This window comes from Bombus affinis, chromosome 2 (genome assembly GCF_024516045.1).
Source record: "Bombus affinis isolate iyBomAffi1 chromosome 2, iyBomAffi1.2, whole genome shotgun sequence".
Classification (NCBI taxonomy): domain Eukaryota; kingdom Metazoa; phylum Arthropoda; class Insecta; order Hymenoptera; family Apidae; genus Bombus; species Bombus affinis.
Window position 1 is genome coordinate 1445588 of NC_066345.1, and position 18522 is coordinate 1464109.

At 24.8% G+C, this 18522-nt stretch overlaps 1 protein-coding gene across 7 annotated transcripts; it reads left to right on the forward strand.

Annotated features, from left to right (window-relative positions):
• The first annotated feature begins 389 nt into the window (after nt 1–389).
• LOC126928860 (transcription initiation factor TFIID subunit 3) lies at nt 390–17414 on the forward strand. 7 transcript variants are annotated; one of them, XM_050744697.1, is made up of 11 exons: nt 390–529; nt 1217–1388; nt 1536–1778; nt 2784–3958; nt 4095–4667; nt 5845–6024; nt 6132–6232; nt 6440–6785; nt 10628–10722; nt 13697–13797; nt 14422–17414. In XM_050744697.1, exons 2-11 carry the CDS (start codon nt 1223–1225, stop codon nt 14484–14486), a joined length of 3045 nt encoding a protein of 1014 aa, XP_050600654.1. In that variant the 5' UTR covers nt 390–529; nt 1217–1222; the 3' UTR covers nt 14487–17414. The 7 variants fall into 7 exon arrangements, with proteins under 7 accessions (XP_050600654.1, XP_050600659.1, XP_050600655.1 ...); XM_050744698.1 differs by lacking the exon at nt 390–529 and adding an exon at nt 587–966; XM_050744696.1 differs by lacking the exon at nt 390–529 and adding an exon at nt 588–1029.
• The last annotated feature ends 1108 nt before the right edge of the window (nt 17415–18522 follow it).

The following is an 18522-nucleotide window of genomic DNA, read 5'->3' on the forward strand; positions in this document are numbered from 1 at the left end:
ATCTTAAATACGTAATAAATAATAAAACATCTAATGAATACCTAATACATCTATAAAATATTTAATAAAACATTTAATGTTATAGATTTGATATAGAAATTCTAAAAAGTTGTGTAACTTTAAAACAAAGAATACTTAAGAATGCTTACTAAAAATAAATAATTATTACTACAAATGTATTGTGTAATGAAACGACGGGACTAACGATTCAATTTTATTTTTTCATTATACAAAAGATATAGATAAATATATTATGCTATATTACCGAGTAAAAACTTTGTTTACATTTACATATATTACTTTGTAAAAAAAGTATTATTATTGTATTAGAGTATGTAAGATACCTATCTCTGTTACTAGTTACATTTACAATAAAGTCATCTCTCTATTTATTAGTCTATGGATTTAATAAATATCGAAATACATATGAATTGTGATTGATGATATTATTTTGTGATTTGAATAAAAGTGAATGAATATGGAATATAACATTTTGATATTTCTTTTGTAATAAAGAAAATAGTTTTTGGTAAAAATCATATTTTTTTTTTGTCAAATTTGTTATGGAATTAATTTGTGGTTACATAAAATTATATTCGTATAATAAAATCGATGTAAATGTATGTAACAAATAATGTAATAATAATAATAGAACATTTTTAATACTCAAGTTTGGTTAGGTTTTATACTTTAACAGAAATGAGTCAAACACAACTAAGATGACGCTATCTTTTTTACTTCTATGACTAAAGAAATTATCCGCCATTATCGTATATAGTGTATAATATGCATCAATGGTTATAAAGAAGCAAAAATACATTTAAAAAATGTGAAAGCAATAAAAACGTGTTTCGTTCTACATTCATTGTGTTACGTACATCATAAATGAAATGTATATTATTATCAAAATGAATTGCATGACTTAACATCGAAGTGCTAAATGAAGCTAAGTAGTAGGATAGAAATGTATGTAGATATTTTATATTAATAAACGAAAGAATTAGAACTTATATAATTTCTATTACATTGGTGAGTGAAAACAAAATTTCATATTAAATCATTTTGACATCTAATGAAAATAATCCATTGAATCTCATTATTTTACTAAAAGATGACACATATCTGTATTAAACTATAAAATTCTAGTAATGTTCTTTCAGTTATCGATTTTTGCTACTTTCCATTATAACTAATAATTTTGTATTATTTTTTTCAGTTGAAGATGTCAATAGAATATAGTAGGAGTGTTCTAAAAATGGTGGTTGCTCAAATTTGTCAAACGATTGGATGGCATTCAATCAATTCTACGCCATTAGAATTTATGGTTGATCTTATGCAAGAATATATTTTACAAATTTCAAGACTTACTCATCAATATGCAGAAATCTGTAAGTATTTTTAAAATATTACAGAGATTTAATTGAAGTTTTAAACAATATCAAAATAGTTCTATTGGCTTTATAAATAATTACGCAGTATATAAAACTTAAATTATAGTAGTTTCATTTTAGGTATAACATTATTTGTTTTTTCAGTGGGAAGAACAGAAGCAAATCTTGATGATTTAGGTTTAGCATTTCGACATATGAATATTGATATACAGGAGTTAACAGAATACATAAAAAATGTAGATTCTGTCCCATGTCCTGTAACAGTACCAAAATTTCCAGTTCAACGTGAAAATCATTTAAATTTTTTGAAACCTGGAAGCCGGGAAGTTGTAACAAGGCCCGTACATGTACATGAACATTTACCAGCCATGTTTCCTGATACTGAAGGTAAATTATTACTCGCATATAAATACACGTATAATATTTTAAAGCTGAATATCAAAATATTTTATACTCATATTAATGTCATTGTTTAACCCCAGATAAAGCTCCTAATAAAGTATTTCTGAAATGCAGGATAACCTTTTAAAAAACAACAAGTTATTTCAACTACATATATTGATTGTACCAAAGAAAGCTTTTAAGTAAAGACAAAGCATTGAAATGAACATAAAGAAATTTATTTTGCTTATATATTGGGTTGTAACATAAGTAAGTTTGGTTAAACTCAATATTTTTCTTTATTTTGTATTTTTTTTTCTTTATTTTTCTTTATTTTGTATTCAATATTCTTCTTATTTTTCAATATTTTTATTTGATCAAAATTATTTATGTTATTTATTACTATTACTATTATCTATTATACTATTTACAACCCAATGTTTCAAATGTTTTGTTTTTTTTTAAATATGAAAATTGGAAAGAATTTCATCAAAACTGTCAAATTTTGCATAAATGTAGATTGTAATTCTTCGTACAATCTATCTTGATAAAATATATCTTATTTTGCTGTTACAATGATACTGAACTTAAGCAATATAAGAAATATTTAAATTCTTATATATATAATATGACAGACTTTTTTTTATTACATAACATTTTATTTTTATTTGAGATCATCGTAATGTAATGGAAATATAAGGATAGAATATTATTTTAGTCTACACTGCTTTATTAGTTGGTATATCTATAAACAATTATCGTGATCAATAATCTATGAAGTAATTGTTCACATAAAAAGAGATTTTGTCAAATTTGTATGTATATTAAGATATGCTTGCACCTAACATTGAAACTATTGCTAATAAAAATATTGAATATTTAGTATCTCAACTTCTTGTAGAAAAATAAATATCAATTTAATTAATGATCTCAAATAATCTTAATAAACAGAAAATTATACAATTAGAGTGATACTTTATTATTTTACATATTGTTTACATTATTTTACAGAAGAATATATAGCTGAGAAAGCAGAAAATTTATTAAATGGAACATCCGACTTAACATTGAATAATGGAACATCAAGTAACAGTTCTATAAATGTATCTCCTCATAGGATGTCACCGCAAGTAGTATTTAAGCGACCAGGAGATCCTGTCTCATTTGAAAGTCCTATAACAAAGCGTGTAAAAGTACTAGAAGAAGGTAGACCATTGCGCGAAATTCATAGTGTCATGATGACGACTTCAGGTTTTTTATCGCCGGCTCGAGAAGGAAAACTACCTGAAGCAAGAACCCCACATCAAACTTGTTCAGATTCGCCACAACCTAGTTCTTATCCTATGGTACCTCCTGAACTAAAGTATGATAAAAAACCGAAAAAGATTGTAAAGAAAGGATTAGAAGATTGTAAACTGGATAAAGAAAATAAGAAAAAGAATCGCGCTAAGGAATTATTTAAACCAGATAAGATAGACGATAATAAAATTAAAAAATTGGCTGGTATGAAAGAATTAGCTAAATTAAAACCTTTAAAGTCAGTAGGTGGGAAATTACAAAGTACTATGCCAAGCTCATCAAGCAGACCATCTACTCCTAAATTAGTGTCACCTAAAACAGCTATTAGCCCAAAATTACAAAAAAGTACACAACCAAAGACAAAACCAGAAAAATTAGTCGACGTTACTGGTAGATCCCCACCATCTAATGAAAAAAAAGAAGACACTATTGATAAACTTCCATCAGAACCAGATAAGCAAAAATTGAACATTTTTAAAAAGATTTCAAAACCACGAGAGGATAAAGAAAAAGACATATCAGAACAACATAAATACAAAGAACTTGATTCAAGAGAAAGTTCACCTGGTTTAGTTATTGATGAAAATATTGATAAACAAGCATTGCGTAATGATAGTGATGTGAAACGAGAAGAAAAAAAGACTCCACATACGCCAGACGTCCACCTTCAGCCAGATGGAGGAGAATTAATTGGTTTACAAAGTCCAGGATCAGATGTTTATATGTTTGATGATATGTCACCACCAGGAACTCCCAGTACACCAAGAACTCCGGAATTAAACATGCCCACAACACCTACAGATCATAAAAAGAAGAGAAAAGAAAAGATTAATAAAAAAAAGGAATTAAAATCAAGAAGCCCAAAACATTGCGTTAGTCCAAAGAAGGTAGGTTGACTTTTATTTAGAAATAGCATATGATATTAACACAAGTGCACGCGTGCGTGTACGTGTATGCGAGCACTATTAATTGCTTGAAGAAGACGCCGAAAGACATCGCCGATATGCGATTACCGTTTTTCAGACAAAAATTATCAACGATGCGCCAGAACAGGATATACTAGATCGACCGAAAACACCACAGGCACCTGAACCTCAGATTTCCAAAGAACCAAGTTTTCCACCGACACTTCCATTTCCTTTTTTCCCAACATTTCCTCCAGCACCTGGTTTAATACCTCATCCAATGTTTCCTAGATTTCCATTACCTATAGGAAGAGGTAGTAGTGGCGCTCATCCGGCAATGTCAAATTTACCATTACCACCTCGCTTTTTAAATTTACCACCAAAATCTGAAGATTTCTCCACTTTACAAAGAACCAAATCTCTCGATCGTGAAAAGCTTCCTTCAACACCTTCCTCTACTGAAGCAACGCCTTCAATGACAAAGCACGAAAAACCGGAGAGAGAAAAAGGAGATAAATCAAAGGCGGTTAAACAGGACAAAGAGATACCTCCACCAGTTCCTACAAGTACCGTTGCACCGCCTTTATCATCTGCACTTGCAGCACCAAATATATACCCTAAACCAGTACCTATTGTGCCGTTATTATCTTCAAAAAGTCCCAAAATTGAAAAACAGGATAAAAATGATAAGGTAATTTTTTATTTTACTAGTTATTTAAATTTTTTCAGCTTTAACAATTATCGCAATGTTAACATATAAAAGTCAATGTGTTTACTATTTATTCATTTGTAATATATAAATAATCATATAAATAACATTTGGAAAATTAGGTGATTGATTGTTTAATCATTTTGGTTTCAAATTTGATAAATCGCAAGGATTTTTTGATGCATTAGCTCAAAAATTTACATAGAAAAAAGATGTTAACAAGATATCTTCCAACCGGTTTAACTCCTAGTGGAATAAATCAAATCTAACACATATTTGACCCTTTGCACTCGGCTGTCCCCGTTTGAAGGAACATCGTAAGTTTAGCAAGTTCAGATGTCCGCTCTAAGAGGACACAAAGAGATTATAGGTGATTTAAAAAAATAAGTTCTTATAGCGGTAAAACTAAATTATATTTAGAATCAAATTCTCCGAATACAATAAAGAACAATCTGATATGTGCGATTAATATTGAAAGGAAAGATTTTTCAAAATAACTTCTAATTATTGAATAGTCGAACTTCCAATTAAAAAAACAAATACATAAGTTAAAATAAACGATACTCAAAGTCATTTGAGCTCGAATGAACATTTTTAAAATTACTCAAATATAATATGATCAGGTATGAATTCATTTCAATTGATGGAATTTCACCAATTATACACTTTATTGTATAATAATTTCTATTAAAAATAAAAATTCGAAAAGAAATAAGATCTAATGTTCGATTTAATGTTTGAAGTGATAATTTTGTTTGTTGGTTTCAAACGGTTAAGTTCAGGAAATTCCAAAAATCAAAATTTAGTACAAAATTTTGAATATCTATTTAGCAGACTTATTTAAATAATCAAAATGTAAGATTTCGAATATATGTTCATATGTACATATTATAATCATGACTTAAATTATGTTAATGAATATAAAAATATCATAGAAGATTAACAAAATTTCTAAAACTTCCTTAATTTTTATTAAATTATGTGATTAACTTTAATTTTATTGGAAGTAAGCTGGTAATGTGAAATATTAAAACTTAAAATAATATTTTTCCCAAATAATTTATAAAAATGTATATATATATATATATATATATATATATATATATATATATATAAATTTTATTATTAAATAATTATTACATATAAATTTTATTTTCAGAAATCAAAGGAACATAAGAAAGAAAAAAAAGATAAATTAAAAAAGAAGAAAGATAAGAAAGAAAAGCACAAAGAGAAAGGAGAGAAAATAAAAGAAAAAAAGGATAAAATGGATAAAAAGGAAAAGGTTGATAAAATCAAAGAAAAGAAAGAAAAGAAAGATAAGCGAAAAGAGAAAGAGGTAGAAGAGTCACTTTTTATAAATATTTCTACTGCCTTTTTTTCTATTATTTTTTGTGAGATAATTTGAAATTAGGAGACTAATGTTTTAATTTCTTTTTATTATAGAAAGAAGATAAAGGTTCAGAAGCTGTACCAAAAATAACACTAAAATTAGGTACAGCTTCTCCAAGACCTCCAACGCCTGATGCTGCTCCAATGAAGAAAATGTAAGTTCACAGATAATTTTAATCTTCTTCTTTTAGTTTTTATAAGTTACTACTTTTTTGCGATAATTTCAATTTATGTGTCTTGTTTTCTTATTGTGCTATTATAAGGTTTTCCTTTGTCTTTGTTTTTTTGTTATATGAAGAATCATATTATGCGTTAGTGTTGAATACACGCATTGTATTTAATAACGCATACATTATTATTAGGGAAATGTGTTATAGAACTATAAAGACATTGCTGAAGAAGCCTGAGGATGAGACGAGACGAGAACCAAGTCCCGAGTTGGCGAAAATATCAGCATTAGTAACGCGACCGCCAAAGCAAAAGTCGGCAAGTAAGAAAACAGAGGAGGGAACGTTAGATGGAAGCCCTGCTCTTCCTACAGATACTTTCTCTGCCAATCTTACTAGTGTGCCACTTGCAACAGTTCCTCGAGCAAAGAAATCTCTCTTCAAAGCCTTACCTCAAAGAGAGACTCCTCCATCTCAATTTGATCCTGCTCCTAAGCTCCCACCTCCTCTGACGCAACAACAACCACCACCGTATTATTTTGTAAGTACGTTTTTATATGATAATCATATACTTCAAATACATAAAAATGTTATATTTTTAAGTATAACATTTAATTACGTTTTCAAATATTTCAGAATATTTCAAATATGTTGTTAAGAATCAGATACCTTTTATAAAATTACAATTAAATCATAATAGGGCTGTCACAACTTACACATTCAAAAGAAATAATATTATAATCATTTTTAATCATTATTTTCTTAAATTTTTATGATCGATTTTAACATATCTTTTCTCGTTTATAGTTGAAATAGTTGAGATATAAATCGTGTTTTCCTTCATTTTATCAATATAAATTTATTAAATGTGTCAACAAAAATAGTTATATCTTTTATTAAATTCATTGCTTCTTATATACATATAAATTAATCCTTTGCGGACGGCACGGTTCAAAGTCAACCATACCGTAGGGCCGAGCTGCTGCCGCGATAGTCATTTAAAATTGCCAGTGCTCATTTCTGCTTAGACGCGCTTTTCGTTCATAGATGTCATATGTTTGTACTATGTTTGTACTATGTTTCGTACATAGACATATGTACATACACAAATTCTTCACAGGATAAATAAAATGACACACATATGAGTCTTTTAGTTCTATCAATTGTTTTCGTCGAACACGTTTACGTGGGACATATATATGAGTCGTTCGGCTCTATCAGTTGTTTTCGTCAAACGCATACATGAGTTACTCATACAGTTACGTATACATGGTGGTTTACGCAGAACGCACGTATGCGGCGGTAGTCCGCAAGGGGTTAAGATATTTGTTATGGCATATATTAAAATATAAAATATATGTGTAACATAAGGATGTAGCATACTATAAAATATTATATGCACATACACAAGAAAACGATTTGGATTAATGATAAACAATGGCACAGATGAGAAAAAATTTTATTTTATAATAAATCTCGTAGTAAGCTGAGATGACAGCCCTCCTTCATTAAATTGATTATTTATTAATTATAATCGTTCATAGTTTTGTTTAGATTAATATCGATATAATATTTAAATATTCTTGCGTTTTTATACATACTTCAAATAAGAATATATCAGATAATTTATTTAAATTTCAATCAAACATTTCATGTAGATATAAAATGTCTCAATCATTTTTTACGTATATAGCTGATTATTTTTTATGCAAAGATTAACTCAATTCATTGATACCATTTTCACTCCATCCAACAACCCTGCTTCCCAATATTTCATTTTTTACTTTCTATGCATTCATGACTTGCGGTGACGGTATAATTTTCATTTGGCCTGCTTTGTTGTATAGATTCATTTGTCTCTAAAGTGTGTATGTAGAACAACTTTATAGCCTATATTAGAATTGTTACGTATTTCGTGTTGTGATTACCAATATACTTGATTATTTCAAATTTTAGCACTTCTATCACATTCAATTAGGTGGAATCTTTTGTATTGAAAGAAGTCTCAGAACTTAATTCCATTAGATATTTTGAGAATATCCATTTTCATTTTTTCAATGATAAAATATTTTAATAATAAGTATTACTAAATAGCCACAAATTTTATAAATGACTAATTTAAAGAAAACTAAGTTCTAAGACCTTTCTGATCTTACACTGCTATTGAAATGGATTTTTAAACTTTCTTTTTTTTTTCTTTTAGTATTTTCTTCTGCAATGCAAATGCACATATGGTATATTTCATGTAGCTTAAATAGATTGATCTTAATGGAGAAAGGAATATTCTTGTATAACTTCATAAAGATGGATTCAAAAGTTTTTATCTAAAAACATGACAAAGCAAAATTAAATTTTTAAAATATCGTTAGATTGTTCTAAATGCAATATTCAATTTTGTTTCAAATGCAATAATCTATAGATTAGGTTTGAACATACTATTAAACTTTATTTACAATTAAGAGTTTGAGAAATTATTTTAACAAATATTGGGTGATATATTAGGGAAAATAAAATGTAAAATATATTGCAGATGTATTTTTTTAGGATAGTACAGATTCTAAAAGCTTTTTTGAGTAAGTGTATTAATATTTTTCATAAACTATTAAAAAATAAGTGCATGGCATTTTTATTGGTACAAGTAATTTTATTGAACAATTATATCATATTAATAATAAGCATATAGATACCTGTCTTTTAACTTTTTTCAAAAAAGTTTTTTGCTAGAAGTAATTTGTAAATAATGTAAAAATTTTAATTGATAAAATGTTATTACTTTTTATGAATATTCTATAAATAAACACATAGCTTATTTTTATAAAAAGTAAATTTGAATAAAATATTAGTTATTTTATATTTAGTAAAACATAATTGTTTAAAAGCTTTATACAATATTTTTCATAAGAGGTTGATTTATTATGTTTTATTAATTTTATATTTTATTACATGTTATAAAATATAATAATTTCAGACCTTATGCGTAACATTCAAAAAGTATAATATACAAAGTTTTTCAACCTTCCTTCTTAATCTTTTAAGATGGAAGATTTAATATATTTACAAATTTTAGCAATTTCTATAAGAAAAAGAAAACATTAAACATAGTATTCTAGTTTTTTTTTTAAGGTGAGTGTCTAGGAGCATTCTATATATAACCAGTAATAATAAAATACATTATGCTTTACTTTATAAATTTTAATATCTTATTTATATACATAATGTACAGGAATAATTTTAAAATATTGAATACTGAAGAAAGTTAACACAGGCGCTTATGAATTTTTTTGAAATTTTTTATAAATTTATATACATGGCATTAAAAATATAATCAATTTAAAAAAAAAAAAGATTTATAAAATACTAAATCAATACATACACACACATTGATATATATATATTATATATAACTAAACATTTTTAATTCAGTAATTCTTTTGCTCTTTCAATATAAAGTAGATATTTTATATTGCATTTGAAAGAATTGATATTAGATACAATTGGTCAAATTTATTCTTTTTTTTTCTTCTTTTTCTTTAAATAATTACAGGCAAAAGAGAAAAAAAATACTTTTAATTTAATTTTTTGGTAGTTCATATCTATGTATGCATTATACTATAATATGTGTTATCCTACATTAGAACATTTAAAATACAATAAATTAACAGAAATATTATAATATAATTCAGTTACAGCTTTATATGACATGCAATGTTAAAACATCTAAAGATGTAAAAGTAGTATTATACTTCCTTGCATAAAAGTTGATAAAATAAATGATATGGAGACAATACACTTGATGCAATATATGTGAATAAAATGAGTAAATAATTGACAATACTATATTAATCTCCTATTTTTAGAGAAATACGGGGGCCAGCAAATTATAAATCAATTTATTATTTGCACAAAAGTAAAATGTAATTTAAAGTTACAAAAAGCCCAGTATTTAATATATTTACTGTTATTTTTTATTCTTATTTATTCCTTTTCTTTCATTAGAGAAATAATAATGTATAACTTAACTATATATAACTCTATAATTTTTAAAAAATAGATTATATACTCATGATTTTAATTTATTTTGCTAAAATTATAAAAAATATATAAATACCTTTTTATGAACAAATTTAATTGAAGCATTTACTTAAAGATAACAAACAATCTTTAAATTGATAATAAAATGTTTCTTTTATAAGAAATGTAATGAACAAAATACTTTATAGTTTCTTAAAACTGAATGAATAACTATTATAATACAGAAAAGGGGAAATATGAAATAGTTTACGAAATAGCAAAGGATTGGTTGATTGCATGCAACTTGCATGTCGTTATTAAGCATAGCATGCAAAACAGTTAGGAATATAACGAACGGTTTTAACGGCACAGAGACGAAAGCAGATGCAGCTCTTAAAAAGGATGATGCTAAGGAAGACAAAGAAAATGGCAGGATTGCGCTGCCCCCAACATCAACCACTACTGTGGTGAGTACATTCCCATTCTAAACAAAAGTCATTAGATACTCCTTGTAAAGTATCATCTATTTTCTATCTGTGTCAATTTTATCAAAATATGGGTTTGTGCGTTGTCTTTAGCTTTTGCCTGAATCTATCATGGTTATGATGTTAGAAAAGTTTTCAACTTTTAATGTGAAAACATTTACTGTTCTTAAATTCCTATTATAAAATTTCTTGAAACTGCCTTTAATAACAATTACAACTTATGTAACTATATACATAGATAAATGAACATAAAAAGAATATATATTTATATTATAAAAAACTTCGTATATATTTTATAACAATAATATATGTGATTTAAACATATTAATATATATATATATAATTCATAATTTTATTTATATACACATATTTAATTTATAATTTTCATGTTTAAATATGATGACAATTGAGTGTGGGAAAAAGCATTTGAATTAAATTTAAAAACTTGACAAATAAAACTTTAACTGGATAAATGAAAGTTTATTAAAAATTATTTTATGTAAAATTATTTTATATTGAAAATAGAATAATTTTTCTCTTACATTATAGATTATATGTGCTAATCAAACTTATATAATAAGATATTGTTTTTCTTCTTTTCTCATTCTCTCTATATCTATCTATTTATTTATATATTTATTTGTGCCTCTATAAAAGAAAGCTTTTTAATATTTATAAACAAATAAATATTACAGCTGATATTAATATATATGAATATTTGTACATTTAAATAACTTTATGTAAAACTATATGAAGTAAGATAGAAATATATAACTACTACAAATTAAATTATATAAAACAATAATACATACAAGATTTCTATTTGTATAGAAACTAATATACACAGAAACTTTACTCATTAAAATTATCAGTTTAGAATATTTTAAATGAGTCTTCATTATCTTTTATTTAGATTAATTTATGTAATAAGAGTTTAATGCAACCAATATATTAATAACATATAATAAACATGAAAATATTATTTTTATATATAATTATGTTATATGCTAATAAAGTTAAATAATTATAACATACAACATATATCTTGATGTTTATACATTGCATCGTCTTATACAAGATAAGTTATCTAACATAAAAATCTAAAGTTTCTCCCATATTTTTAGTGTTAGAAAGGAAATGTTTCAGATAGAAGAGTTTGTTATGAAAAAGCAAATATTATCATAAAAAATCATAATGTTGATGTTTGGGTCATTTAAAGAATAATAGAGTTTGGATTATTAGAGAATAATTCTTAAGAAATACAATCTAAAGTAGAAACAGTGTGTGTAAATATTAAGAAATTCTTCATATTAATAACTGATAGCTAATAATAACTGAAATATCATCGAAAATCATATTTAGCTCATAAAATTTTCTGGTGTCCTATGTTTAATATTTATTCATCTATTTCAACAAATCCAATTTTTAATTACATTATAGATTATCTTTTATAAAAATTACTCTTCAGGCTATCCAGAGAGCCACAAATTATATATGATTGAATTTTTCTTTCTATCAACTTCAATGTTGTAGAAACAAAAATATATCATATCATTTAAAACATTGTTAATGGCTTTAGAATCTTAAAAAACATAGCTTTAAAAAAAAATTTCTATCATAATATTTAGTCTTCTGTAACAAATATTCCCTTACTTAAATATTTTCTCATATCATTAAAGACAGTAGAGAAATTTTTGGTCCCAAAGTTAGGTGATTCACTTTGTATGTGCATTATTCATATTTGACTTCTTATTTATTGTCTATTATAGGTACTACTTTTTAATATAGAAAAAATTATTATTGAATAGATTAGATTCAAATAAGGGTAGACATGCAAATATTGTATCTGACAATAAGCATTTTGAATATAATTAAACTTTCAGTACTAAATATGATAAATATCTAATTCTAATAAAATATATACACCTGAAATATTAAATAATTTTTTTCTAAGTTAATGAGAACTTGGTTCCTGGATAATTGAAATATAAATTGCAAATGAGCATTTATTATAAAACATATTTGTGGGCCAAGTGAAAATTTGTACAATTACCGCAGACCAGCACCTTAACTTTTGTGTAAATGTGTTATTCCTTCCCTACTTATATTCATGTACATTACATGCACACATTATTCATAATTCATCATAATTCATCAGCATACATTATTCTTTGGAATCACAAGTTGCATTTAATGATAGATATAAATATATGTATGTGGTATAGTAATTATATAAATTCTGTATTACTTTCAAGGTATTGGTTTTGTTATGAAAAATTTTAATTAATTTTCGTAACAGATATTTCATCAGTTTATAAATGTTAATAATCATAATTATGTATCTGCTTTAATTCACAAATATTTCAGTTTCATTCAACTTTTGATCTCTTTTCATTTATATCTCAGCTTACTAAAGATATTATGCATTTACATATATAACATTATAAAATTATATATAAATGCGTATATATGTATACATACATAATGTCAATATTGCTATTCAGATTATAATAAATATTTAATACAATTGTTATATTATATTTTTTATTTTATATATATATAAAATTATATTTTTTATTATATATATATATATAAAATAAAAAATATAATATAACAATATATATATATATATATATATATAATATATATATAATATATAATATATATATATATATATAAATTATATAAAAAGTGTTCATTAATTTTGAACTATAACAATTTTATCATTTACTGAGTACCTTTAGTCACATATTTTTTATCAATTCCTCAATTTTCTAATTACAGTATAAACAATAAGATACAATTCTTAAATATGTTAAGAGTTTAATGTACATTACATATCTTTTTAGTAATATATTGTTAACATGTTAACAAAATACAAAAGAAGGGTTGGTTTATCCAAACATATCATAAAAGAGAAGTATATTGTATTTTTATCGTCATATGAGTTTTTCAGGATCAAGGTGGTCATAAAGTTTGGTTCTGTCCTGCATGTGGTAACCAAGATGATGGATCACCTATGGTTGGTTGTGATGATTGTGATGCATGGTATCATTGGTAAGTAAATGTTGACAAAACAATAATTATTTGGAGCTATACCATAAATTTTTAAGAAAGGCTGTTTTCTAATATAAATCAACATATCTTTACCTTTCTTTTTACAAGTTGACTAAAACACTTAAAAATATAAACAATTCTAATATTATGTATCCTTTAACACTTCTTTTTATATTATAAAAATATTATGTAAATTGAAATACAAAAAACCATAACAGATCACTTTTTTAGAGAACATATTAAAAATAGAAAAAATACATATCTACTAGAAATAAAAAATTTTAATTATTAAATTATTTTCTTAACTACAATTTAATTGTGAGTTTTTAATATCACTATATTTACACTATGTTATTTTAGCTTCTTTTTTTTATTACTTTTTTACCCTTTGTTTCTCCAATAAATTACGCTTTTTTCCTCACGTTTTATCTTGTTAATGCTTTGTTGCTTTCTTTCTTTATCCTTTGCTTTTTAGAAAACATAACGAAGTACAATTACCTTTACAATATACACGATGATGATGAAATGACATAATTAAAACTTAAGGATTCTTTTTTGCCTCGAGATTTAGTTGATTTATGTTTTCTGTGCGTGTGCTTAATTTACATATTTTAAATCATATAGGGTGTGTGTTGGTATGCAAGTACCACCAGCTGACAATGAGGATTGGTACTGTCGCACCTGTATAGCCAAAAAACAAGAACTTCATCATGATAAAAAGAAGAAAAAGAGGAAGAAAAAAGTGAAAGTTGCTGCCTAGTACAAGCTACCCGGGTCTTGTATAAGATCCGGTATAGGGATTCAAACTACTACCAAAGTTAAAAAAGACAGCAAGCTTGGAGTAAAGAGTATAAAAAGCAAAAAATTATCAAAAGCAGAAGTGAAGTTACAAATGAAATCATTAAAAGAAAAATCTCTACCAATCAAGGGAAAGTCTGGGAAGACTATCATGAAGGTTAAGACTGTAAAGAAACAGAGTAAAAAGATGAAAGATAGTGCAATCCAGTTGACTTAAAAAATGTTATTTTTTGTGATCATTAATATAAATTTATTGTTTGATCTTAACACGTTGATAGCTAATTGAAAAACTGACAAGATCATATAATATTAATTTTTTGCAACAATTATATTCTTTTTATGATGAAAGAAATATAAAATATTTATATTACACTAGTAGAATATACAATGTAATAGATGTACAGCTACAATTAATTTGATACAATTTCAAAATGATATAGATTATAGAATAATAATTCAATTTTTGAACAAGTTTAAACTTCTAGTAAAATAAATTTTCACTCAGTTTATTTTTGAACCTATTTGTTGAACTCCAAAATAATTAATAAGTGGTATTTTCAATACGTTTCATATAAATAATTGAAATTATGTTAGATATATTTTCTTGTAATCAATATGTTTAAGTTTGTTCAGATTTCTTTTGATCTTTTTATTTCAGGAAAAGATACAAAATTTAGATATTATTACAAATATTGATTATTCATTCATTTATATCTATATTAATTCAATTAATCATTTAAGAAAAATAACTGAACTTAATAAATGTCTAAGCAAAATATGTTACAGACGGACTTCATTTTATATTTTCTTTTTTTTCATATATTAAATTATTAATATAGAAACTAATTTTTAGCAAAAATATTCTTAATGATACCTTTGATCTTATATAGTTTGATATTGATTATGATTTTCATAGTAGTCCATCTGTTATTTAAACAATTAGATAAATGACGTTTCCACTTTTTGAATTCCGTATATTTTTATGTACAATATACAAAATTGTTATGTACAGAATGAGTTAATTAAATCATATTATATCAATGAGATGTTTAATTTTCTATTATAGCTCTTTACAAGAATTATTTGTATATTTATATCATTTTTACAAATTTCCTGAAAATTTAGAAAAAAGAATATGTTTCGTCTCAAGCACTAAAATTATAAACTTAATAGCATGAAAAATTAATATGAAAATAGTAAAAATACAAATAACATATTACAAAAATACAAATAATAGATAACATATTTTATGTATAGCAATCAACGTGTTAAAACTGATAATGTAACATTTAAAAATCAGTCGCGAAGATTCTATTTTGTTTTATTAAAGCAGGAAGGTCTGCATAATGTATTGTGTACATTTTTTCACCTATACATATTTACTGAATTCAGATCATCCCATAACTATGAACCACAATAACTGTAATTGTAAAAGAATTTGCTAATTGTTTTGCGCTTATAATATTAACCCTTACAACTCTGACTATTTTTACAACTTGTCTTTTGCTTTGTAAATAAGAAATTTTATGTGTTTATTGTTTCTAAATAATTGTGAAACTTATGATGCATGGTGTACAATATAAAATATATTTTTTATAGAAATAAATGTCATTGCTTACCACATTGATACCTACATGGATAGATTTACTCATTTTATAGACTGATAAAAATCACTAAAACGAGTAAATCTATCTATTCAGTTGACAATAAAAATATTGATAAATATATATGTATCATACAATTTAATTTCTATCACTTATAACGATTATTTGCATTAGAATTTAATTATTATACATAAAGATGGTATTACAAAATATAATTGCATGGTTGGGTCTCAATGTGATAAGAACAAAAACTTAGTCAAATAAAATATTACGATTTAAGTATTATATTCATTATTTATTGTTCCAAGTGTATATGACTAAGTTAAATTCTATCTCATTGCTATCTAATTCTCTTTTTATTCAAATGTTAAATGATAAATTCAGAAGTTTTTATAGGTGAGTAACAGAAAACTTTAGAAGTTGTTAGGGTTAATTTTAATATCATATGAAAAAAAAATATAAAAAATAATATATTGAACATTGTTATTCATAATTCAAATATATTTTTTCTTTTGTTATTAGATTGAACATTATAGATGTGATAGAAATGGACTTATGAAGTCAAGATTAGAATCAATTACAAAAAGTAATTACATAATTAATATATTGTACTTTATAGTTTTATATTAATACTTAATTAAGAAACGAGTAATGATGTAATAATAATAATAATAATAATAATAATGTATTTGTAATACAATGAACAGATTTCCAAGTAAATGAACTGTAATTAAGAAAAACATAAAATTATACCGTACTAAAACATTTTTTACTGTTATAAAAAATTAAAATTCATCTTGCAAAAAATCAATGTATATAAATTTTTGTACATGGTAATTATATAATTCATGCAAATCATTTTTACTGTATTATAGAAGCAGTGCTTATCAAAAATTGAATAAAGTATGTTATATACTTAAAAGTCTATAGAATGAATATTAACCAAGATTTAAATTTGATAGTTCTCTATATTAATCTTGTTACTGTAGACAAGTAGGTATAAACAGTAGATACAAAGTTGAAAAATTACCGAATTAATTTTGATTTAGTTCATAATTAGTTTACTTGTCTTAAAATCCTCTGTGTTATACATACATATATAATTTTTGCAATCTTACAAATGTTCTATCTCTTTTTATACATATGTGTTTTACTATTAAGTTGTTTGTTATCTTTTATATACATTATAAAATAAAATTATGTTTCTTAACGTTACGGATTGAATGTTTTTTTGTTAAAATAATTAAATCTAAATAGAATAACTTATATAAATTTTAGTTTAATTAAAAACAATTAGTAATTGCTGTATCCTTAATTAGATTGAGCATACAACCATATACAAAGATAAAGAGAATATCATTACATATTGATAATTAATTATATTTTTAGCAGTTATATTGCTATTTATGATTATATTAAATCAATATTCACTAACTTATAAAACTAGAGGGGATATATAAAACATATCAGCATCGCCATCGAACATGTAATTCTAAGGATAGCTGTCGATTAACAGGAAAATGGTGACTTACCTAATATATACTTACCAGATGTACTTATTACTAGTGACAACTAGTTTAATTTTAAATTTTAGTCTGAAGTAGAAATGGCAAGATATGTACACATCTTTTTCTTTATTCACATTTAGAGGAGTTATATCGATTGAAATGTTTAATAGTAATTAATTAATTATTTTGATGAACGTTTATTTTACTGAAATACAAATGTATATAATATTTATAATCTTTTGCAACAAAAAAGTTTAGAAGAGAATATTTCTTATTCCAAGTTATTTCTTCCCAATATTTTTTGTTTCAAAAGAAAATATTGTACAATTCGTTGTGTAATTATATTTTATTATAATTTTTCTTCTTTTTTTATTTAAGTTTCTATATCATATAATACAACATATTATCGATATTCCTACGTCTTATTTCAAAATTTATACCAATCTTTAAAGAAAATAATTATCGGTTTAGATGAAAAACAACAAAATTATAACTTGATAAAATTTAAGTTATTTAAATATAAAAATGATTTTTAACTTGCAGGTAAGACCATATATTCATAACAAACGTGAATTATTTCAAAATGCAGGCAGTATTTTATATTCAAATGCTTGATTATTATACAATGTAAGTGAGAATTATGAGCAATATATAGTTCTTTATAATCAAAAAATCACAGAGAAAATAAGATTGGGGATCGAAGATTCCAATGAATAAAAATGTTCATAGTACCTCTATATCTACTGGTCTTACCCCTACTCTTTATCCGATTTCAGACGAATAGAATAAGGTCTATTCAAAAGGCGGCTAAGAAG

Excerpts from the sequence above, each read along its gene's own strand:
- LOC126928860 (XM_050744697.1), top strand. The coding sequence starts at position 1,223 with ATGTCAATAGAATATAGTAGGAGTGTTCTAAAAATGGTGGTTGCTCAA. Across the intron at positions 1,389-1,535 it reads TCATCAATATGCAGAAATCT|TGGGAAGAACAGAAGCAAAT; the intron begins GTAAGTATTTTT and ends TTGTTTTTTCAG. Across the intron at positions 4,668-5,844 it reads AACAGGATAAAAATGATAAG|AAATCAAAGGAACATAAGAA; the intron begins GTAATTTTTTAT and ends TTTTATTTTCAG.